We start from the raw sequence: 21,907 nt of genomic DNA, 5'->3' as shown, positions 1-21,907 counted from the left end.
CAGCCAAACCCTCTATATCTCTTTAGCGAGAACTTATTATTCTTACCTTGGAGCCTAGAACAATCTTTAAAGACTGGTTAGAGGAAGTTATGACGAGTCCTTGTTATTGTTTGTTTCCCTTAAAATGGCGTTGGATTGCACAGTAAATGTATGATTATACAGTACAAACTAACTTCATGTGTGTTCTCGTGGCCACCTTCTGTGGGGTTTTTATAGGATTGACAGGAATGATAGCTCTGTAGGGCTATGCAAGATTCATTATGTATGTCAATCCTGCATATCTCTCAAATCACAAATGTTGAGGTGGTCATCAACATCTAGCTGGTGACTTATGGAGCGGACCTACAAGGGTATATCCAACAGCAACGCTCCGCCGATTCTACTTTGATGTTAAAAATTCGATATTGAAACAAAACAGTTATAATGGAGTATGTATTATGCATGCTTAAGGTAGTTCGATGCCTCCGAACATCTTCAAGCCCTCTGATACTACTGTCCTCTATGTCAAAAATTGGGGGCTGTATAGTGAGATGTGCAGCAAAGGCCCACTATTTATTGTGCCAAAACCAACGCTGACCACCATTTCTTTCTCAAATAATCTCGCCCCGATAATATATACAGGCATGCAAAGGAAAAATGCGACACCAACAACAACCGCTATAGTAACAGCAGAATCTAAGGAATATCTCCCTCACCTCCCGCCAGCGCCCTCCCAGCTTTGATCAGACAGTAGAGCGGCAACCCGATACTCCATGCCCACACTCCGCTTCGCAAGTAGCTGAGACCTTCCGACTTGACACTCATATACAGCGCGGTGTATATCATACGGGCACCAATATATTCAGCAGCGATCAGGTTTAGATCGCTGGCAGGCAGCTTCGCGGCATTTCCTGCGATCTATTTAATTTTTGTTAGTTGTTATCCCCTCAAAAATTTCTTTGACTAGAACGGCCTTGTGACTTGGCAGGATGCACAATGTTTTATTGACGGTGTGTACATACCATTGCAGCAGCAAACAAAGGAAGGGACTCTAACGCATTCAGATGCGCGCTGTGCGCGCGAAAGAGCTTACCCCATGTCTCCGCTGGGATACGACCCTTGAGTGAGGAGAAGTGGTCGCGAGGCCTGTCGGAGGAAAATCTCTTTGTTAGCAATAATTTCGGGCCATATATGTCAAATAATGAAATACTTCCCCTGTTCCACGCCCCAGCCCTAGGAGACAACTTACAGGACATTGGATATCTGTTTCATTGAAGCTAGTTTAAGCACGTAGTATCCATGAGGCGCTAGGCCAAGCATATATGCTCCGGCGATGGAGTGAAAGGACCAGTTATTCGTAGCTTGCATGGTTTTTTTTTTTTTTTTTTTTTTTTTTTCTTCCAACAATTGTTCAGAAATTTCGTGGTTGGTAGGGGTAGCCGGGTCTTGGGAGAAATATAAATGGTAAAATATCTTTGAATAAAGCCTAATGATGATTTCAGCGTGCTTAAGAAAACAGAGTCCCCGTTCAGCAGCTCAGGGCACGCATTATATACCTCCCAGCATGATGTTATGTATACCTTCATCTCAACAACGCCATCCATTTGCTCACTGTTGTAATGGCTTTAGATAACGTTATGCTGAGCTTGGCGTAGAAAGGCGCGGCTGTTAATAATGAAGTCACAGATTTTCATACTTCTAGTAGTTTCCGTAGTTTTATAAAGGACGAAACGAGGTAGAGTTTAGATGTTTAGCACTTACACTTGACTTCTCCGTACATTCGCAGAGACTCAGGGGAGGAAGGGAGAAGTTGATGGCAGCGATAGTTAACGATGTCGAGGGAGCTCCAGTTGGTCCGTGCCGGCTGAGCTTGCTAGGTTATAGCTCAAATAAAATGATGATTTAGACATAGTTTGAAAGCGTTATTGAGAAAAAGAACGCAAGCGAGGTGTGTCTTTCAGGATCCAGAAGTCAACACCCCTAGCTGCATCTCGCCCCCACATTGAACATGTTGCGAGATATCATTGAAGAGACCAATGCACGCCATTTGCACAACATTCGAACACGTTTCAGTTGATAAACACTCTTTTCTTGATCCTCGAGCTATGAAGGGGGGTTTTTCATTGTCACTACCTACGCAGCAGATACCTATCTACCGTGAGGATATTGAACCGGATCTCTAATCAGCATAATCAAGAGCGAGGCTTCCTCATCCCTGATATGCGTGTGACGTGTTCGACACATATCTGGCAACGATTTCTTAGAGAGCTCTTTACGCGTCATCCACCAGTCTATCTCCGGGCGTATTCTCGGCTGAATACCATACACCTCGATGAGTATATGTTGCGGGTTTTCCTAGCACCGTCTATCGTCTATGTTGAGACGCTGCGGCTTCGATGGAGGTCTCCTGCTGAGCCAATTCCCGTCATAACTTCAATGAGCAATTGGTAGCCGTGCAGATTGACTGATGCCGCATGACATTTTCAACGCCTTGATGCCTTATCTTGAGCAAGGTCAATCATGCAGAGGAGCCAACCACGAGCGAAATCTTTTTTTTTTCCCTTGTATTTAACCAGACGCCTTCAATTGTCAATGCATTTTGCCGCTTCGACAAACGCCGGTTTATTAAATACTAGCGACGCCTACGGAATCTATCTTCAATATTGTTTAACAGTGGCGTTGGAAAGAGGGTATACCAGAGACATATAGCTATGCTCCCTTGCTATTTGATCTTGTCGACGAATTCTTGGTGGCATTAATATGCCATACCTACCACTTCTCCCCAGGCATTACGGAGTACCCTTCTCAAAATCTAGGTTCCTCCACTGTCCATCCAACCGCAGTCAGTGATATCATCGACTAAAACATACGGTTGCCAAGGCACTGGAACACCCGCCAAAAACATGCCTCTTATCGAGAGCGACGATTGGCTGTCTATATCATTCTATTGTCTTGGCTATCACAGATTGCTAATGGACCGGAAGAATTAAAGCGCTGACTTCGCCAATTGGGGCGTTGTTAATCCCGAATGGACTAGGCAAAAATAAACATGGAGGGCGTTGTTGGGAGTTCCCATTAGGGGAGTAGGGGAGAGAGAGCGGGAGACGGGGGGAAGCGTTCCACCAATAAATAGTTTCCCATTCCATAACCTCCCTGCACTGAGCTGATTAATGGAGGGTGGTGAAAAGTTCCGGGCGATGTTTACGAATATCGATTGGTTATGACATTTCAGACACTACCACTGGTCAGCAGCCCAGCCTAGATATGGGCTACGCGTATACATAAGAGGAGCGAGGGATCTTGGGGGGAGGGGAGTTACCGCTCAAAACGAACATATTTAAATAGCTAGGCAAAATTTCCCGCTTTTCCACCCTAGTGCCTTATGCGACGCATACGCCTATGTCTAATGCCTAAGGAGGGACAGAGTGGTGCGCTGGCGGGCTTTATCTCATAGGTCAACTAGTTCTTCTCCGTGTCATAGGGTCTGGGGCGGGAGCGAGTTAACAAAAGCTAGGGAAAGACCCTTGAACTTTGGGCGGGTCGTAAAATTGATCTGTCTCCTTCCGCCTGTGCATGGATGAGCAAAGCAGAGAATCAGTGATACGAAGTGAGGGCAAGGGAGAAATACCATTTTTCCTAGTTATCAATGGCCCTCATGTAGACCATACGATGTATTCTTGTTTCTTATATCCATTCAATCATGTAATGATGGGGTCGATAAAATGAAAGATGAAACGGAGAAACTCTGAATATTAACAGCCTGCCAGCCAGCATGGGGAAAAAAGAAACGAAAAAAGGGAAAAGAAAACCTCAAACAACCATGAAAAATCGATACGTTGAATCCAGTAGTGTGGGCAAAAGTTGGCAGATGATGCGGGGGTGAGGCGACAACAGCAGCGGCGGGCATGCATCGGTCGGCCTTGGCTTGCGGGACTGGGGGCAATCGGGTCACTCCCTTCGCACCCCCTTCGTTCAGATGTCAATGTCAAGAACAACAAGCAAACAAAAACAAAAACACTGAAAAAAGGCACACGACAACAGAGCCAGCGGCTGACTTGGAGCTAGATATATCCATGAGATTTAATGGAGAGCTGCAGAATAAATGCTCCAGCCGCTACTTCACTCATTTATCTGGCCCCCTTCTCATCCAAGGTCCCGATGTGCCTTTTATTCATTGGTAAATGTATACAGACAGGCTGGCAGATTCACCTACTCCTTGTGTTTAATGTTCTGCAAGGCTTACCTTAATGACGCCTGACAAGTGGCCGTGCGAAATGCCCAAGGTGTATGGCTCAATGTGGATAGGTATCTATATATATATATATATAGAGTTGGGGGAACTGCTGTTTTTTTTCCCTTCGAATTCTAAAGCAGCAGATTGTTTATCATTATTTTACCGTACTTCGAATCAACAACGAGTGAAGCAATTCAATGTCCGAAGTTCTAGACATGCCAGGGGCGCTCGTTGGGGTGACCAGCCCTGATCAAGAGCAGTTCATACAGATTAGAAAAGCCAGTGAAGCCGCATGCAGCTTCATCGAGGTGTGTATCCGTGCCTTTTGCTTGCCGGTCTTAATCCGATCCAACTGTTTCATACACTTGAAAACTAACAGATGTGGCAAAAAGGGATTGCTCCAAAAGATCAAGAGCCTCGAAGTTGATCTTGACAAGAAGAACGTGGATCTAGAAAAAGAGAAGGATATGGCAAATATGTATCATCAGCGTGTCAGAGAAACGAAGGCGGATTTGCAGAAGATTCAGCAGAATATGGTTAGGGAACTTGACCCTCCCCGGGAATAGTTCGCAACGAAGTATTTAAACCACTGGGTTCGGCCGGGCTAACTGTACGCGCATCTGATATTTTAGGAACGTAATGCGTTTGTGTCCGTTTTGGTTGACGGAGACTCGATGAATGTATGAGATTTACCCTGTGAATCCTTCTCGATATTAAGCATCACTACCATTGTTGGTTTGTTGTCAATTCTGATGTGAATGATAGTTTTTGGACGAGTTTGTCGAGCAAGGTGAGTCGGGAGGTCAAGAAGCTGCCCGACTCCTAATTCAACTAGTGTCGAGATACGTGCAGAATGAATTGGCCGATCCTCCCGCCCACTTCTCCGTCGATGTCCGTGTATTCGCGAATCTGAAGGGGTTGAGGCGAACATACCAAGCTCATATACTGGACGATGAGAATGAGTTTGAGCTGTTTGTTCGTGGATTCAACATGGGCCATCCCCTGTGCAGCTTTGTGGACGCAGGTGCTGGCAAAGAATGCTCGGATGATAAGATTCGCGGTAAATCTCCTATCGCACTAAGATCCTACGAAAGGACTTGCCAGTTAACCTGCTTCAACTCCAGAAATTTTCAAGTTGCACGCTGGCAATGTCCATTGTAAGCACATCGTGTTTGCCGCTTCCACCGATAACGGATATGCGCGTCTCCTCGGGCCCTACAGCAGTAGTCCGGAATTCTGCAAGCGTGTGACGATGCTCGAAGGCCCACCATTCGAGAAAGAGCTAGCAGAGTTGAAGAATAGGTACCGCACTACCTCATTCCCAACGCTCTTCCGAGACACGAAGCTACCTCCGATTAGAAGAGTTTCATTTTCCGCCACACCTATGTATGAGCCGACCCCATCTAAATCCCCTCCAAGCTACGCACATGCCGCATCTTTCAGCAGTTCTCCGCCGGGGTATAATTCTTCCCGCCCATCCACTCCCGCATCAGTTGAGAAAACGCCAGGTTCACCCAACGGCGCCAATGGATCAGTTTGGTTCAATGGTAATGGTACCGTGAACTCCGGGCCCGCGGTTCTGAAGAATAAATATGGACAGCGCGTCGACTCCTCCATCAAGCCTTCATCCAGCATTGTCCAAAGCCTGAAATCGCGGAAACTTTGCAACCCATACCATTTGCTGGGCGCCTGCCACTTTGTTGCTTGTAAGCATGAGCATGGCGAACGGCTGAGTGAGAAAATGATGGAGGCTCTGCGCTACGTAGCACGACTCGCACCGTGCCCTTCCGGATTGGAGTGCGAGGATGAAAATTGTTATTCCGGTCACAGGTGCCCGAACAATCCGTGCCACCGACCAAATTGCCATTTCCCGAAGGAGATGCATGGGGTTGACACCAAGATTTGTAAAACGCTGAGCGTACAGTTGTAGTCTGGGCAATTAGTAGTTCCAGTCTCAAATAGGAAGGAAGATATGGTATTCGACGGGTGGAAACCCGGGCCTGGAGGCTTTATGTTGTGATTTCTAATAGTGTTAATTTCGTTGCGACTTGGTAAATACGAACGAACGATTCTTGGAGCCACAGTTGTGTTGATAGTGGTGGCGTTCATTAGCTTAATATGCATGCAGAGCACCAAATTCGAGCTTGACTGTTTTAACTGAAATTTCGGCAGCGTACCTGGTGTTGGTGCATAATTGTTAAACCAAGGATGGCTTGCGATATACCTGCCCAGTGTTTCGCAACGGAAATTGTACGGGATGTCCTTGGTAGTCTCATGGTTTATATTAGAGTAAAGCCTCGTTCCAGAGTAGTATGCGTAGGGTCCTTGCGGTTCGGAGCGGGGAATGACTGGAAGGAATAAATAAAGAAATTTTTATTTCCTGAACCAGCGTGGAGCCGCATACCAAATATAAGCTTTGGCGTAGTTAGTTATGGAAGCGGAGGGCCGGAAAGCAAGGAACGGCCCGGTTGATTGGCAATGCAGCGCAACGTAGGTTGGGATGCCAGATCATGTACGGAGTACTGTAACTACGGAGTAGATATATGTACACGTTATGTACTTCAACAACTTCCTTGATCACACCACATTCTTGATCATTTTGATCTCTGCCCTTAGAGAAGTATGGCATTCATTTTCACGTTTCGGGCTTTTCAAATAGGAATGGAGACCTGCAGCTTTGCAATTGGCATCCAGGAAGATAGTAACAGAGAATCTGATGAATAGTTAGCCAACTGACAGGGTAAACACTGCGTTTCGAGGCGAGGACATGGGTGTTGGAGCGGGGAAGGATGCAAATAATCTTCTCCTACGCACACATGCCGCAACTTTCCGATGATGAGAGTCACAAACCGCGCGAAGGCTCAAGGCTGGATTGTTTACCCCCGGATGATTCATGCCCAGCGGCTTGGAGAGTAAGAAGAAGCTGCAGGGTATGCAGTAGACGACGTTACCTCAGCCTGGGCTAGTGAGAAGTTGTTCGAATAGGAGGGCGTTGTAAGGTGTTGGAGAAAATTGTTTGATATATTGTGCTCTAATTTCAAGATGTGTGTGTGTCCTGGCAAATCTCCACCGCTAATAAAAGAAGATTTTGAAGAGACCAGCGGCTGCAGGACAGACTATTAGACTGGCAGGTTGGAATTGGATAGCCCTGAATTCAGACGCACAAATATGAGAGAGAGTTCGCCAATATTAATTATTATTATTATTGAGGTTGAGCAACGAAGGATGGATGAGGAAACATCGCACGGAGTACTTACCATACTCTGTTGTGTCTGCCGTTGTTAGCCGGGAAGCTAGCCCCTGAACTAGCCCCTGAACCGCCTTCACTAGCTTTAACTAACTGGAGGCTGGCTTAACAAAGTTCTAGCGTCTTGGCCTTCCGGATGCTTAACTGAAGCCCCTTCTCCGCGTTTGTCACTCCACACACTCACTCGGCAGTAGTAGTGAGTCTACACTCCGCAAAAAAAGAAATCATCATCACACAACACAGAACCAGCACCGCCAGCATTTTGATGTGATGTATATACATGTACATGTACAAAAGTCTTCGCCTTATTGCTCACAATGACGCACTTAACATTTCCACCAATTGCGACCCACCCTGCCTTCTCCCCAGTGCCAGGAGAAACCAAAACCCATTATGCCCGTCGTGGAATTATTGTCGAGTTGTTCGATGTAACATCCTCCTCCCTGTTAAATGACGGCTAAGAGGAGCTAGCAAAGTCCTGGCTCAGCAGCTCCTGATTTGCGGGAAAGAAGAAGGTGCCATTGACGTGAAAGATCGGCAAGCTCTCGGTCGAGTCAGGGGAAATCATGAATTTGCGGGGATATATATATATATATCGTCTTGCGCATCACCACCCCCTTCGCTTTTACTCAACATGGGTTATTTGCAGACGCTGTGGACACTGCGGTTATCGCGATCCCGGGGAAAACTTTAGATTTCAGTGTTTCGTCAAGGAGTACGCTGCTATCGCCTTACAGTCGTTCCCGCGGTTTCCCTTCTCGTGCATCTCCAGAGCTGAAGAGCATTGGTTGCGGCATTGTTTATCGATATCACTATCATTTCTTGAAGAGATCGCACATTGGAGAATTTCAACATGAAGGTAAGTAAGCCGGGCAAAACACACATATTCATGACCAACCACGGTATGGACTCTGAGAATGCGATATACTGATTGAGCAGCCTAAATGCATAGACATTTATGCTCCTTTTCCTTGCGGGCATCTGCCAGGCTATTGAACCCGCGCGCCAGCCGCATCCTCCTATTGGCGGCGGTGATAAGCTTCTGACCTATAATGAGACGGTTCCCAGGGCGAAGATTTCTCCCGCAACTATCTCAGTGGACTGGATCTCCACGGACGAGGACGGCCAGTACTTGTATCAGGACGAAGACTCAACTCTCGTTATCCAGAGCATCATTACTGAAACCAAGAAGACGTTGATCAAGGCTGACCAAGTGCCGGATGACGCTCATGAATATTTCCTCAAGCCGGACCTATCGGCTGTGATGTGGGCTACCAACTACACCAAGCAGTATCGCCATTCTTACTTCTCTAACTACTTTATTCAAGACGTTAAGACAGGCGAGTTGACTCCTTTGGCCGAAGACCAAGCCGGTGATCTGCAGTATGCTGCTTGGGGCCCCGTTGGAAACACAATCGCATACGTCCGTGGAAACAATTTGTTTATCTGGAAGGACGGTACCACCACACAAATTACTACCGATGGTGGCCCTGACACCTTCAACGGCGTCCCCGACTGGGTCTATGAAGAAGAAATCTTCGGTGATCGGTATGCATTCTGGTTCTCTCCTGACGGGAAGTCACTTGCATTCCTACGCTTCGACGAAACTGGGGTGCCTACATTCACAATCCCGTACTATATGAACAACAAAAAAGTGGCTCCACCCTACCCTAAGGAGCTGGATCTCCGTTATCCAAAGGTGTCTGAAACAAATCCCACGGTTGAATTCCACCTGCTAGATATGAGCTCACTCAAGAGCAAAAAAGTGCCCACTGATGCGTTTCCCGCGGATGAGTTGATTATCGGTGAAGTTGCATGGGTCACGGAAAAGCACCAAGAAGTCGTTTTCCGCGCTTTCAACAGAGTCCAAGATCAGGAAAAGATTGTCTTGGTGGACACGGGCTCCGGAAAAGCTTCAGTAGTTCGTGAACGGGATGGCACCGATGGTTGGTTGGACAATCTGATGTCCATCCAATACGTTGGCAATGTTAAAAATGATAAGACCCAAGGCCACGGCGACACTTACTATGTTGACATCTCTGATGAATCAGGGTGGGCACATATTTACCTGTTCCCCGTGAAGGGGGGCAAACCGATCGCATTGACCTCTGGCGAGTGGGAGGTCACGGGTATTGTTAGCATCGATACGGAGCGCGAATTGATCTACTATCTTTCAACCAAACATCACCCGACAGAACGGCATCTATATTCCGTTTCATACAGCACTTTGAAAACAAAAGCTCTCGTCGATGACACGGTTGCGGCGTACTGGTCTGCGTCTTTCTCCTCCAAGGGCGGATATTATATTCTCACCTACCGTGGCCCGGACGTTCCTTACCAGGAACTATACTCTATTGATTCCCCCAAGCCCCTCCGGGTAATCACCAGCAATGAGGAAATAGTGAACAAGCTCAAGGAATACAAACTGCCCAAGATCACATTTTTCGACATCCCCATTGAATCCGGTGATACCCTGGCTGTCATGCAACGCCTTCCAGCGAACTTTGACCCAAGGAAGAAATATCCAGTCCTCTTCACCCCATATGGTGGACCGGGGGCCCAGGAGGTCAGCAAAGCGTGGAAAGCGCTTAACTGGAAAGCCTACATCGCATCCGACCCAGAGCTAGAATTCATCACCTGGACCGTCGACAATCGCGGCACGGGTTTCAAGGGCCGCAAATTCCGCGCCACCGTGGCCAAGCAACTCGGGCTGCTCGAAGCCGAGGACCAAATCGCTGCGGCCAGGTCCCTGGGCAAGAAATGCTTCGTCGACAAGGACCGCATGGGCATCTGGGGCTGGAGCTACGGCGGCTACCTCTCATCCAAGGTGCTCGAGACAGACAGCGGCATCTTCTCCTTCGGGATGATCACCGCCCCCGTCTCCGACTTCCGCCTCTACGACAGCATGTACACCGAGCGCTACATGAAGACCTATGAGCAAAACGAGGCGGGCTACAACGCCACCGCCGTGCGCAAGCCCGAGGGCTTCAAGAATGTCGCGGGCAGTTTCCTCGTGCAGCACGGCACGGGCGATGATAACGTGCACTTCCAGCACGCGGCGGCGCTGATTGATCTGCTGATGGGTGCCGGGGTGCCACCGCAGAAGATGGCGACGCAGTGGTTCACGGATTCTGACCATAGTATCCGGTATAATGGTGGTTCTGAGTTTTTGTATAAGCAGCTTACGCGCATGCTGTATAAGGAGAAGACCAGGGATGTGACGAAGGGGCCTGAAGGACATCAGTGGAGCCGAAGAGGTCGTGAGGGGCCGAGCGTTTAAAGTCCATAAACGAATGTTTATTATTGTTCGTACGTGTTGTAAATAAAGAGGGGTGTATTTGGAGGTTTTTATGAGATGGGTGGCTTGGTGTTGGATACGAAGTCATATATTCTCTCTTTTTATTATTATTACTTACTTACTATTTCTTTCATGGAAAGCCGTACTCTTCTCTGACCAATGAATATTGAACACCATATACGGAGTATTGATAGATTGAACACGTATTCCGCACAGTTCTCTCCTTCTTTAAGTCAGTAAGAAAGCACCAATTAAAACTATCATCATTATCACTCCATAGACATTGTGGTACATGTACCCTTGCAAAGCACGAAGCTCAGGAACCCGGGTCTCTCTATCTATCTCTCTAACCGAGTGTATCTATCTATCTATATGTATGCACGTTTATGTATACAGCGATCTCTATATCAAAACGCATGTGCAAGAATCAAGCAATGACACGAACACGAACGGCGAAAGTAAAGAGACACAGGGGCGTGGGACTGCTGAGCAATGACATAGACAGGCCCAGGTGCACACTGTTGGGGACCACCAACGCCTCCCCAAGGGGATATATACCGGGGAATAAAAAAATATATGAAAGAAATATGGATATGAAAGTTACTTGTTGGTCCCGCTCAAGAGCAAAAGAAGAAAGAACCCCCCCCCCCCCAAAAGGGGAAAAAAAAAGAAAGTTAGTAAGAACTAACTATACAACACTCATTCCATATCAATAGCCGACTGCTCGCCCCAACCATCAACCGCGAACACTGATGCCCCAGTCGCAGGAAGAGAGAGGGGAGGGAAATGCGTTCCTCCTTTGGCTCGATAATCGATTTTAAAGCTCGATCCATCACGTCCCCCAAAGCCCCATCACCCCATCCACATCCACACCCTCCGCCTCCGCCCCAAACACATTCCCCCAATACCTCTGCACCCGCTCGCAGATACCCTCCTTCCCTTCCCACGAGCGAAACTTGCCCTTCAGCTCGCAGGCCACCCACAGGATCTCCTCCCAGTATGCGCGCTCGACATCATAGCCGAAGCGGGCGAGGGTGTCGCGCGACACGACCCAGGCGCGTCCGTCGCTGCCGTCGGGGCGGTAGGTCGGTTTTGTCTCGTGGGCTAAGTCGAAGACGGTGGCTGGGTTGAATTTGGGGAAGTTGGCGTGGATGAAGGAGACGCGGGGTGAGGTTTTGTTGTTGTTGCTATGGTGGTTGTGGTTGTTATTATTATGATTATTATTGTTTTTCTTGTGGGAGTTTGTGAGGGTGAGTTGGTAATTGCGATATTCGTCAGAAGGGTCGAATTGGACCATTGCGGAACCGGCGATGTCAGTGCCATCTTTTCTCTTTACATGTCCAATTGCCGTGACGGCTTCGCTGGTGGCGTAGAAGGGTTCGCCCGCTGCAGAGGCGGCCTGGAGGAATGTCTCCTTGTCACCTTCACCTGGCGCACCTTGTGAGAGAAGCGGGAAGTAATGGGAGGGTCCGTAATAGTTGTAGTAGGCAGCGAGAAGGAGGGTTATTGGGTGTGTCTTCTTGGATAGGAGGATTTGGCCCGTTTCTGACGAGGCACGTAGCCCCACGGAAGGGATTGGTTGTTGTGATATGTTGTAGTATAGGGGGGACACGGTGGAGATCCAGAAATCGGGCCAGGTGACCATTCCGGTCAGTTTGAAAGGGTTTAAGTCGAGGTGTTCTTCCGGTTTGCGTAAAGGAAAACAGTCTGCGTCTAACCAGACGATTTCTTCGAAGGAGGAGAAGAGCATAGCGAAGATTTTGAGCTGGTAGTGGGCTATCTCGACCAGAGGTTTTTGGTCGCCAGTGTCATTAGCCGAGTCGCCATCGTCGCCTGTGCGTACTGGAGAAGCGCTTAGAATATCGGAAAGGACAACGCAGCGGCCGTTCAGGGAGGGGATGACGTCGTCGCAAATGCTGCTCTCATATTCGGCACGGTCTTTGAGGAAGAGTTCGACGGGGAGATTTGAACCAGTACGGCGTAACATGCGCAACGAGGATATGAAAACGGGCAGATACTTCCCCCCCGCTGTAGATACCACTCCGCGACTTTTCGGAATAACCACGGGCTTCAAATTGGGGGACGCTATAACCTGCTGAAGGAACCGTGTATGCGCCTGTTGCATCTTCAGTACATCTCCCTCCGGCATGGAGATCAGGGAAGGACGTGGTGGCGGCTGGGCGGCGTTGAACCCGACCGCATCCGCCTGGCGATCTCGACGTGGGGGCGGGCAATCCGGCGCATTTTGGCGGAGGATCGGCAGAAGGGCATGCCAAAATTCGATCTGGCGGGCCTGGAGGGAACGGGTTTCGAGGGCAGAGGGCAGAATGTATATCCTGGCATCCGATGATCTTCTGAGCGCGTGAATGGAGAGGTATGTGAGAAGCAGGAGGCAGAACGCGGCTAGCGCTCTGAGAGGCCTGGCCATAATTGTTTAATTAACTTGTTTCGTTTCCCCCACGTCCTTTGACGCAGGAGAATCGCAGAAGAGTCCAGGGACTGACTGCCAATCGGACAAGGGGCAGATGACGGCGAATGGAGTGAGATGGACAGACGCGGGCCGCATGGGTGGTATGTTATGGAGTTAATCGAAGCAGGTTTGGGGATGGCTGGAGGCTGGGGCCATAACTACCGCTTGGCCGCTAGCAATGGACCTGGGCAGGCAGTTGAAGCTGGAGCACGCAGACAGAGATGATTAGCTCAGATAAAGCAATACAATAATGAATATTAATAGGTTAATGGTAGTGGTAGTGGTAGTGGTCTCTTCTGCAAACGAGTAGATGAAGCCACATCCGCAGAGCCTGCACTGACTGGATTGACTGGATTGACTGGGACGTGCCTTTGATTTAGATGATGCTAGGGGCTAAAAAAGAAAAAAGACGGAAAAAATAGTGTAAATTCAATCGTGGCGCGAGTTAAATAACTCACTAACTAGCTGGAGGATCTTCTTGATATTGTTCCTCAACAATAATAGACACAGTTTGCATGTTTTCCCACGTTGAGGCTTTTGGAGGCTCGCATGCAGAGAGTATAAATCTCCGACCTCTCCCACGGTTTGTTCGACAGATTGATCTTATCCTGATGGCGCTCGCATTTCCTCATCTGTGTCTGAATAAAACGACACATCCCGTTCTTCGTTCCTAGTCCCTAGTTACCTGGTGGCCGTCGATCTTGTGTTACGAGACTAGCCTAGTAGTTAACTTGGAGTCGCTCTTATCCCTCCATCATTCCACACAAATGCACTCCAATCCATCGTTGCTATGATTGATTAACTATGATTGCTGTGTTCGGCCGGCTGCTTCCCGGCTACTACGATGGCTCATTTCCAGCTGGCTGCCAACAACAGACCTTGCTACAGACACCGCACACTGTGCGAGAGGTTGGTGCAACTAACGCCGACCATTCTAAGTTAACTTAACACCGGGCTACTGCACGTTTTCTCACCCGCGAACGATGCTGTTCATCCTGTGGGAGTCTGAGAATCCCTCCAGTGTCCAACATGTGCATCGCCCTAGCCACCCTAGCCAGGGCATATCCATGCCCGAATGCCGGCGAAGACCCAGTTCAGCATCCAGGATCTACGTTTCGTCCGGCTTGGGGGGCTTTTGGGTTGGCCACGGGCCACGTCGCCTCCTCAATGGGCCCTCATTGAAACCCCAAAATTTGTGGTCGTCGGCGACTCAGTGAGTTTGGAAGAGAGAATAAAAAAAACTTTAACATAACTACGTCTCGGGCTTTATTACTCTGTATTCTCCAGTTCGTTCCCCGTTCGCTCGTCGATGGTGGCCGGACCCACCCTGGTCACCGCTCTGCGCTCGTGTGGCGGCCCAGTGAGGGAAGGGGAGGGGGCGCGCGGGGAGCCGGGGAGGTTCAACCTTCGTCTGTTGGTGTTTGTTCTTATATATAAAGGGCGCCTGTTAAGCGGCTGTGGGAGGTGCATAATGCGTCATTCAATTAATTAATCTCCTCTTTTCAATAAATAAAAGGGAGGCATCTTCTTCCGTCCCATATATTCTTGCATTCTAAATTCGACTTTCCTACTCCCCTCTAGCTTGCTAGCTATATACGAATATAGAGGATGTCGCTTGGCTCAATGACAATGGGTCCAGACGTCGAGGCAACCGGTGGTGAACATGCGTTTCTCATGAACGAGACAGTCCATTCCTTTGCTTGGAAAGGCGTGGCTGTCACAGTTAAGGACCGCGAAACAAAGAAACAAAAGGCTATCCTTGAAAACTCGAACGGCCATGTCAACCCAGGTGTGTATTACTAACATAAATTTCTCATATCACTGCTCATTTAGTTACTCCGTGGATAATGCTCTCTAACTCAAATCGTAGGAGAGGTCATGGTCCTAATGGGCCCTTCGGGTAGTGGGAAAACTACCTTATTGAACGTACTCGCCCATCGTCAGTCTGCCCCCGGTGCTGAAATAGAGGGAGACATTCTCGTCAATGGACAAAATATCGACCTCGAGATATTTAGGAACATCAGTTCCTACGTCGAGCAGGAAGATGTTCTGGTGGGAGCCTTGACAGTGGAGGAGACACTATATTTTGCCGCTCAGCTCTCCCTTCCCAGGTGAGCCGGTTATTGCACCTCCATCCTCAATTGGAACCATATTCTAACTCCAACTTGCAGCTCCATCCCTAAAAAACAACGCTTGCAACGTATTTCCACTCTCCTCAATTCATTCGGAATACAAAACCAGGCCAAAACCTTGATTGGGACCCCGATTCGCAAAGGCATCAGCGGCGGCCAGAAACGCCGTGTGAGCGTGGCTAGCCAGCTGATTACATGCCCTAAAATAATATTCCTTGATGAACCGACTAGCGGCCTGGACTCCACAGCCAGTTTTGAAGTGATGTCTTTTGTAAAGAAACTTGCGCAGAATAATAAAGTGAGCTTATTCCCCAGGGCCTGGACGCTTGTGACATTTACGTTACTGACAACAACTGCTGCTAAGCTCATCGTGATCGCGAGCGTTCACCAACCGTCTACTGCAACCTTTGAGACCTTTGACAAGCTCATGATTCTATCCGCAGGCCGCACCTGTTACTTTGGACCCAGCTCCGAAATGAAACCCTACCTCGACAGGACTGGATATCGCATGCCGCTCCAGATGAACCCCGCAGAATTCGTCCTCGACCTAGTCAACACCGATTTCGCAAGCGACCAGGAATTCGCGGACGAGCAACTCTCCAAGATTTTCACTAATTGGGAAAATTCAGACGAGGCCTCGGCGCTTGATGCGGAGGTTGAAAAGGTCGCAAGCCAAGCTGAGAAGCATGAGATTTGCGCCTCATCCGTAAGAGGTGCCAGCGCCGTTGGTACCGTCTTTACTCTACTCCATAGGTCCTTTGTTAAGAGTTATCGCGATGTATTCGCATATGGCGTTCGAATCATCATGTATCTCGGTACGTTATTCCCCTTGACATGTCCCTTTTTTCGCAGAACAGCCGGGTTCAAGTACTAACACAGTCCAGGGTTGGCGATTCTGGTCGGCACGGTCTGGCTCCGGCTGGGTTCCGGCCAAGAAAATATCCAGCCGTTTATCAACGCAGTGGTAAGTAGAATACCCACACGCGTCTATAGAATCTCCCGATCGGGTTGCATGATACTAACGAACCCCCCTCTCCGTCATAGTTCTTCTCATCTGCATTTATATCCTTCATGGCCGTCGCTTACGTCCCTGCATTCCTCGAGGACCGCGCGATTTTTATCAAAGAAAGGGCCAATGGATTATACGGACCCTTATCATTCGTCATCTCCAATTTCATAATTGGCATTCCATTCCTATGTAAGTAAACCTGGATACATCCTTCGCACAAAAACAAAAGACAATTCCAATTCCCAACCAGCTCACTAACCCTAACCACACAACAAAAAACAGTCGTCATAACAATCCTCTTCGCCGTCGTCTCCTTCTGGCTCGTAAACTACCACAACACCGCAACAGGCTTCTTCACCTTCGTCATGTGGCTCTTCCTCGACCTCCTCGCCGCCGAATCCCTCGTCGTCCTCATCTCCTCCCTCTTCCCCAACTTCGTCATCTCCCTCGCCCTAACTGCCTTCGCCAACGGCGTCTGGATGTGCGTTGGCGGCTTCATGGTCTCTCCTACCGTCCTCAACGTCTTCTGGCGCTACGTCTTTCACTACATCGACTACCAGGCCTACGTCTTCCAGGGCCTGATGGTTAACGAGTTTGCCGACAGGACTTTTGATTGTGGGGCCAATTGCCAGTGTATGTATGCCAGCGAGCTGGCGTCTGAGTGTAAGATCGCTGGGACAGGGGTGCTGAGTGCTTATGGGTATGCGACGGGGAGGACTGGGAAGTGGGTGGGCATTCTACTGGCTATCACCGCGGTCTACAGATTCTTTGGATGGGGCGTTTTGTACCTGAGAAAGAGGTAGCGAGCGTTAGGAGCAGACGTCAAAGCCTGGATTTGTTCAATCGGTTTGCTTCAACACCTGCTATACACGATAGCATCTTGAAAGCTATTGATGTTTTGCATGTATATATTGTAGCGTGATTATTAGCTATTTTTGCTTTGGTCCTCTTGTTTTGCGCTTGTGTTTTGAAAACCTCTGAATAGGTTTTAAAATAGTCATACATCGGGATACTAATAGAATAATTGTAATATAAATATACATCTTCCCCGCTTCTTGGATTGGTCAACAAAAGTTAACAAACATCCCATCTATACCCCCATGCACTTTTCAGCATATAATACTCTTCTAAAGCTAGCTATGGTTACATCTGCTCCCTTCGTGCATCCCTGCTACACAACATATCATATAATCGAGCGGCAGCAGAACAACAGAGTTAGGCAACGTTGTGCAGAGAGAAAAAGTACCCGTCTTAAATGAACTGTTCAACGTGTTTGTTCTTTATTTTGGTTCCCGTCCTGCAAAGCATTAATAAAAGCATAAAAGATTAAGCATAAAGGTTATAAATGACCCCTGCTAGTTCCTTAGTTAGTTCCTTTTAACTTTAAAATACAATGAGTCCTCAGCATCTTATTAACGCCCATATATACGCAGTACAGTTATTAGACTTCAAATACCAATATCCCTACCATTCATTATTAATCTGAAACCAAAATGTCCCCCCCAATCCAATCCCATTCCCAGTCCTCCCCCCCTCTTCTTCTTTCCTTCCCTCCTCTTACAGCGTACACAATGTACACTTTTTCCCATACGATCTAAAACCTTTGTATCAGTCTCCGCAAGTCGCTCAACCCGACAAACATTCAAATAATAACTACTCAACGTGGCTCTTAATTCCCATCACCTGCACTGGCCATGGTCCATGGCACAGACAAAGACACACACACAAACACACACACATACATACTCTCTCCCATTCCACATATCGGGCGGCAACAATAATAATATAAAACATCAAAAGATTCACCTCGGCCCCACCAAAATTGATCGGGCTCCAGTGTGGAGCCCTTGTATTTAACTTTTTCAGGCGCTCTTCCAAGTTTTAGGCAAATACAAACATATACAAAAACAAAATATAAAAAATAAAATAAAATAATTTGCCGCTATTTTAGATGGAATTATAATAATAATAATAATAATAATCCAGCTCAAGAATTTTGAATTAGCACAGATTGCTGACGGAAATGCGAGTACGCTGGCGACTGGCGTCAGTGGCGTGTAATTGGCGCCGGCAAGGTATGACGTCAGAGGCCGATGCTGGTTAGTCAACTGGCTGTGGGCTGGAACGTCGGGAGGGCGTTGGTTTAGAAATTATAATTAAAATAATAACTATGCTGTTGTGTTTTTTTTTTTTTTTTTTTTTTGTTCTCTTGTGTGTGTCTCGGGCTTTTGAAAATAAGAGCAGCAGCAGTAGTTACATTGATAGTTAACGTTTTTCGATGAAAAATTTACTGTGGAAAAACTTGTTGGTTGAACAGTGGATAAATAAATGCTAATTTAAATAATACCTGCACGCCTGTAATCTGTAGCTCATCCCATAATCCTGGGTGTAGATTGGTTGGTGGGAGTTTCTGGGATTTTTTTTAGGAGCACAAAGTACTCCGTACATACTTCTGATTTGCCATGTTCCCGCCAACATGGGATTATGCAGGGCATGCAGAAGTGCAGGTGCATTTTGTGGGTTGTGACTGCGATGAGTTGTATGCTTAATTGAACGCAGAGTGTAACTGATTAGTTAGACAAAATATAAATAAAACAAAGGCTCAATGCAGCCCGAAAGCGACTCTCTCCTGCTATCAGTGTACGCCGGATGTAATTTGCCGTGATATCCCCTTCCGTCCCAATCAATGAAGCCACTCTCTATCAAACACCACTACCGTCCACTATGTATTCAGAAGAAGGTTCATATTTATAATAACCGAAATACACTGAAAAAAAAAAAAAAGAAAACGGGAATTGAGGATCCAAGGGGATTTGTGTGCTTTTTTTCTGTTTCGTGTTAAATTTGGAAAAAAAAAAAATGAGAGAAGGGGGGGGAGGAAAAGAAAAGGAAAGAAGAGGGAAAAAAAAGAAAAGAAAAGAAAAAAGCAAGAAAGAAATACATCTCAGGCTACATATTCGGGTTCATGGTAATATCTCCCAACCACATATCACTATACAGCAACACATTAACGTCTGGGCCCGGATCTTCCAAAGTCGCTTGAGTAGGTGGCAAGAGACCAATCTCCAACACCTCTCGTGCCAACATTTTGATATGCCACATAACCTGATGCGCCAGCGCCCATGTGCGGTCCAGTGCTTTCAGTTCTCCAACGATCAACGCTATGCGGTCCCTGCGGGGCTCGATCGAGTGCCCGACATTGACGGAGCAGGCGCAGAGTTCAACGACTGCGCCAAGGACAAGGCCGCAGATAAAAAAGGGAGTGTGCTTGAGGAGAGGGGTGCGGATGGAGCCCAGGGCAACGATCCCGTTCCCAGCCTCGAGCGCTTTGGAGGCGTGCGTGAGTGTGTGGGAAGTGGGCGGCAGGTAGGTTCCCCTGCGCGCACAGGCAATGGTGGCATTAGCGGTAGGGGAGGCCATTAGACACGATCGTGGCAGGTGGAGATATATTGAGGCACAGTGGACCAGCATGTAGGCGCGGAACAATACCTGGTCGACGGTTCCGTCAATGCATAGAGCGTTGGGCCTGTCCTCTGGTGCATGGCGGAACCAGCTACCGATATTTGCTTCGAGAGCTTCAACTTGGTCACGTACGTCTTCGTCGTCAAGTGTGACACCGAGGGCTATTCCCCGCTTCAACAGGTGAGTTGCTTCGACTGCATAGCAGAAAGACGAGTATTTAGGTGAGTGATCGGCAAATACACGGTTATAGAATTGGGTGGTTGACGGTGGCTCAACGAGGCTGATGCCGGTGCAGTAACTAGCCTCCTCGCTGGGAAGATGTACGTCCATGGTCAAGTTTCCAATCTTCAAGGGACAGTGATCAAATGCCCCAAACATGACATCGGTCATGTAGATTTCCCACCAAGTTCGCCTTATGCTCTCTTCACGAACAAAGTTACCGCCTGCGAGAACTTCAACCATGGATTTCCGGTGCATGCCCAGTTCAACGGCTAAGTTAACCGCAATGGAGAAGTAAGAGATGGCCTCTTCGCGATCGTTTCGCGCGTGGAGAATCGTTGAAAAGAGAAGGAGAGCTTGGACTTTCTGATAGGACGGTTCCCGATCATTCTCAATCGCTTTGGCTGTGGAAATTTTGTAGGCATCGGTAGACACTCCGAAAGCAAAATGAGCGCCAACGAATTTCATAACTGTCTTCAAACATGCTGGAAACGGGGAAATGAAATGCAGCAAGTGGGTAGGGGGCATTATTGGATGAGATTCGTGGAAAAAGGCGTAGTAAAAGTCAACCAGTCGCGCATCACTGTCATCGGTATACATCGGGTCACCAACTTTTGAGATGAGGTTGTTACGACGTAGAATCCCTTGATCTAGCAATGCTAGAGGCGATGTATCCAAGGACTCTGTGGAGGAGCTAGCGTTCATGATCGAAGGATCTTGAGCTGCCCATTCTGGCGTCTGCATCACATTGTTGAAATCGAAGTTGTTTGGCGACTTGGACTGATTGTCAGACGGTACAGATGAGCCAGATGGAGAACTTATACTAGTCCTTGCGGCTATAGTTGGCTTAGGTGTCGACCTGTAGCCACGGCGAGACGGGGTGTATTCGCATAAGGTGCGCGTTTTCCGGCATCGGCTGCAGACCGGATGTAGGCCGTCGCACTTGAGATGTTTCTTCCGACAAGCACGACATGCGAGCGGGACAGGCGAGGAAGCCTGAGTCGTTGTTCTCTGCGTCGTTCCTGTTGTCGCTTTCTGCATTGTATGCAGTTCGAGGAGGAAAAAAATAAAAATAAAAATAAATAAATAAAAAATAAGGACAAAGAAAATGTATATATATGTTAATAATGTGAATATAATATGAAATGGAGCAACACAGTCTCACATGGAATCAGGGGAAATGCATTTTGAAGGATGTTTTCGAGCTTTCTGTGAGCATCAAGGAGATATATAAATGAATTCTTGGTAAGCCATCAAGAGTAAAAATGTGGGGTGTGAATCCACCCGTTCCGTCGGTATCGATTCCCAACTTCCTGGTGTTGGGATGTCGATTGTTCCAAAATTCAGTTACTGAACAATCTGTGCCTTCAACTATTGTTCTCTTCGCGCCGTGACGTCGCGGCTCCATTCATCGGCTCAGTCACGTGGCCCGGATCCAAAATTTTGTTCCGCCGTTCGCCTCAAGAATCTGCGAGACTTGGACCGCAGAGCCAAAAACTTGGGAGAGCGAGGCGCCTGGAGTTAGTTAGGGTCGTCGTTTGTTTTAGGGTCCGGAAGGATATCCGATATCCTAGGCTCTGTGCGAAGATGCATCTTGCCCGAGATAGCCAGGCCACAGTGCATCCTCATTCTCTCACACGTCAAGAGCTAAAGGTCTGAGTATGAACAGCCTCACTCATATTTCAGTTATAATCCCGCCCTTTTTCCTGTTCTACACGTTCTGTTTTTCTAGTTTTTTTCTTTTCTTTTTTTTTTTTTCCCTTCTCCTCCTACTCCAGCCTTTCTAGTTCAAGGAACAAAGTGGAGATGTTTTCATCACCAGAGAATTTCAATGGCCCCACCGCCGAGGTAATCATA

At 47.8% G+C, this 21,907-nt stretch overlaps 7 protein-coding genes across 8 annotated transcripts; 4 read left to right on the top strand and 3 right to left on the bottom strand.

The window, feature by feature from the left end:
- Positions 1–355: 355 nt before the first annotated feature.
- On the bottom strand, positions 356–2,382 carry BDCG_01779. Of its 2 annotated transcripts, XM_045417312.1 has the most exons (4): positions 1,741–1,921; positions 1,229–1,619; positions 1,002–1,125; positions 416–897 (listed from the first exon to the last, which is right to left on the bottom strand). In XM_045417312.1, exons 2-4 carry the CDS (start codon positions 1,345–1,347, stop codon positions 676–678), a joined length of 465 nt encoding a protein of 154 aa, XP_045279742.1. In that variant the 5' UTR covers positions 1,348–1,619; positions 1,741–1,921; the 3' UTR covers positions 416–675. The 2 variants fall into 2 exon arrangements, with proteins under 2 accessions (XP_045274166.1, XP_045279742.1); XM_045417311.1 differs by having other exon boundaries at positions 356–897; positions 1,229–2,382.
- Positions 1,737–6,495, top strand: BDCG_01777 (CCCH zinc finger DNA binding protein). The gene is made up of 5 exons (XM_045417310.1): positions 1,737–4,521; positions 4,606–4,749; positions 4,846–4,893; positions 4,979–5,273; positions 5,338–6,495. Exons 1-5 carry the CDS (start codon positions 4,411–4,413, stop codon positions 6,141–6,143), a joined length of 1,404 nt encoding a protein of 467 aa, XP_045274165.1. The 5' UTR covers positions 1,737–4,410; the 3' UTR covers positions 6,144–6,495.
- Positions 6,496–7,473: 978 nt separating this feature from the next.
- Positions 7,474–11,036, top strand: BDCG_01776 (dipeptidyl peptidase 4). Its single transcript, XM_045417309.1, has 2 exons — positions 7,474–8,319; positions 8,413–11,036. Exons 1-2 carry the CDS (start codon positions 8,314–8,316, stop codon positions 10,738–10,740), a joined length of 2,334 nt encoding a protein of 777 aa, XP_045274164.1. The 5' UTR covers positions 7,474–8,313; the 3' UTR covers positions 10,741–11,036.
- On the bottom strand, positions 10,851–14,287 carry BDCG_01775 (alpha 1,2-mannosyltransferase). The gene has a single exon (XM_045417308.1). The coding sequence runs from the start codon at positions 13,184–13,186 to the stop codon at positions 11,591–11,593; it is 1,596 nt and encodes a 531-aa protein (XP_045274163.1). The 5' UTR covers positions 13,187–14,287; the 3' UTR covers positions 10,851–11,590.
- BDCG_16426 (uncharacterized protein) lies at positions 14,212–14,445 on the top strand (the record flags this gene model as incomplete). Its single annotated transcript, XM_045425661.1, has 1 exon — positions 14,212–14,445. One exon carries the CDS (start codon positions 14,212–14,214, stop codon positions 14,443–14,445), a length of 234 nt encoding a protein of 77 aa, XP_045279741.1.
- A 391-nt stretch (positions 14,446–14,836) lies between these two features.
- BDCG_01774 (ABC transporter) lies at positions 14,837–17,172 on the top strand (the record flags this gene model as incomplete). The annotated part of the gene is made up of 7 exons (XM_045417307.1): positions 14,837–15,017; positions 15,099–15,339; positions 15,400–15,658; positions 15,725–16,175; positions 16,245–16,324; positions 16,405–16,558; positions 16,652–17,172. 7 exons carry the CDS (start codon positions 14,837–14,839, stop codon positions 17,170–17,172), a joined length of 1,887 nt encoding a protein of 628 aa, XP_045274162.1.
- Positions 17,173–19,318: 2,146 nt separating this feature from the next.
- On the bottom strand, positions 19,319–21,091 carry BDCG_01773 (C6 transcription factor; the record flags this gene model as incomplete). Its single annotated transcript, XM_045417306.1, has 1 exon — positions 19,319–21,091. One exon carries the CDS (start codon positions 21,089–21,091, stop codon positions 19,319–19,321), a length of 1,773 nt encoding a protein of 590 aa, XP_045274161.1.
- Between the last annotated feature and the right edge of the window lie 816 nt (positions 21,092–21,907).

Source organism: Blastomyces dermatitidis (assembly GCF_000003525.1).
Source record: "Blastomyces dermatitidis ER-3 genomic scaffold supercont1.2, whole genome shotgun sequence".
Taxonomy (NCBI): Eukaryota; Fungi; Ascomycota; class Eurotiomycetes; order Onygenales; family Ajellomycetaceae; genus Blastomyces; species Blastomyces dermatitidis.
Note: the sequence above shows the minus strand (reverse complement) of the source record. Positions and strands in the feature narration are given on the sequence as shown.

Coding starts and splice junctions, on each gene's coding strand:
- BDCG_01777 (XM_045417310.1), top strand. CDS start 4,411: ATGTCCGAAGTTCTAGACATGCCAGGGGCGCTCGTTGGGGTGACCAGC. Junction 4,750..4,845: donor AGAAGATTCAGCAGAATATG/GTTAGGGAACTT, acceptor CTGATATTTTAG/GAACGTAATGCGTTTGTGTC. Junction 4,894..4,978: donor TTGACGGAGACTCGATGAAT/GTATGAGATTTA, acceptor TGTGAATGATAG/TTTTTGGACGAGTTTGTCGA.
- BDCG_01779 (XM_045417311.1), bottom strand. CDS start 1,347: ATGCAAGCTACGAATAACTGGTCCTTTCACTCCATCGCCGGAGCATAT. Junction 1,126..1,228: donor AAACAGATATCCAATGTCCT/GTAAGTTGTCTC, acceptor TTCCTCCGACAG/GCCTCGCGACCACTTCTCCT. Junction 898..1,001: donor CTTTGTTTGCTGCTGCAATG/GTATGTACACAC, acceptor AAAATTAAATAG/ATCGCAGGAAATGCCGCGAA.
- BDCG_01775 (XM_045417308.1), bottom strand. CDS start 13,186: ATGGCCAGGCCTCTCAGAGCGCTAGCCGCGTTCTGCCTCCTGCTTCTC.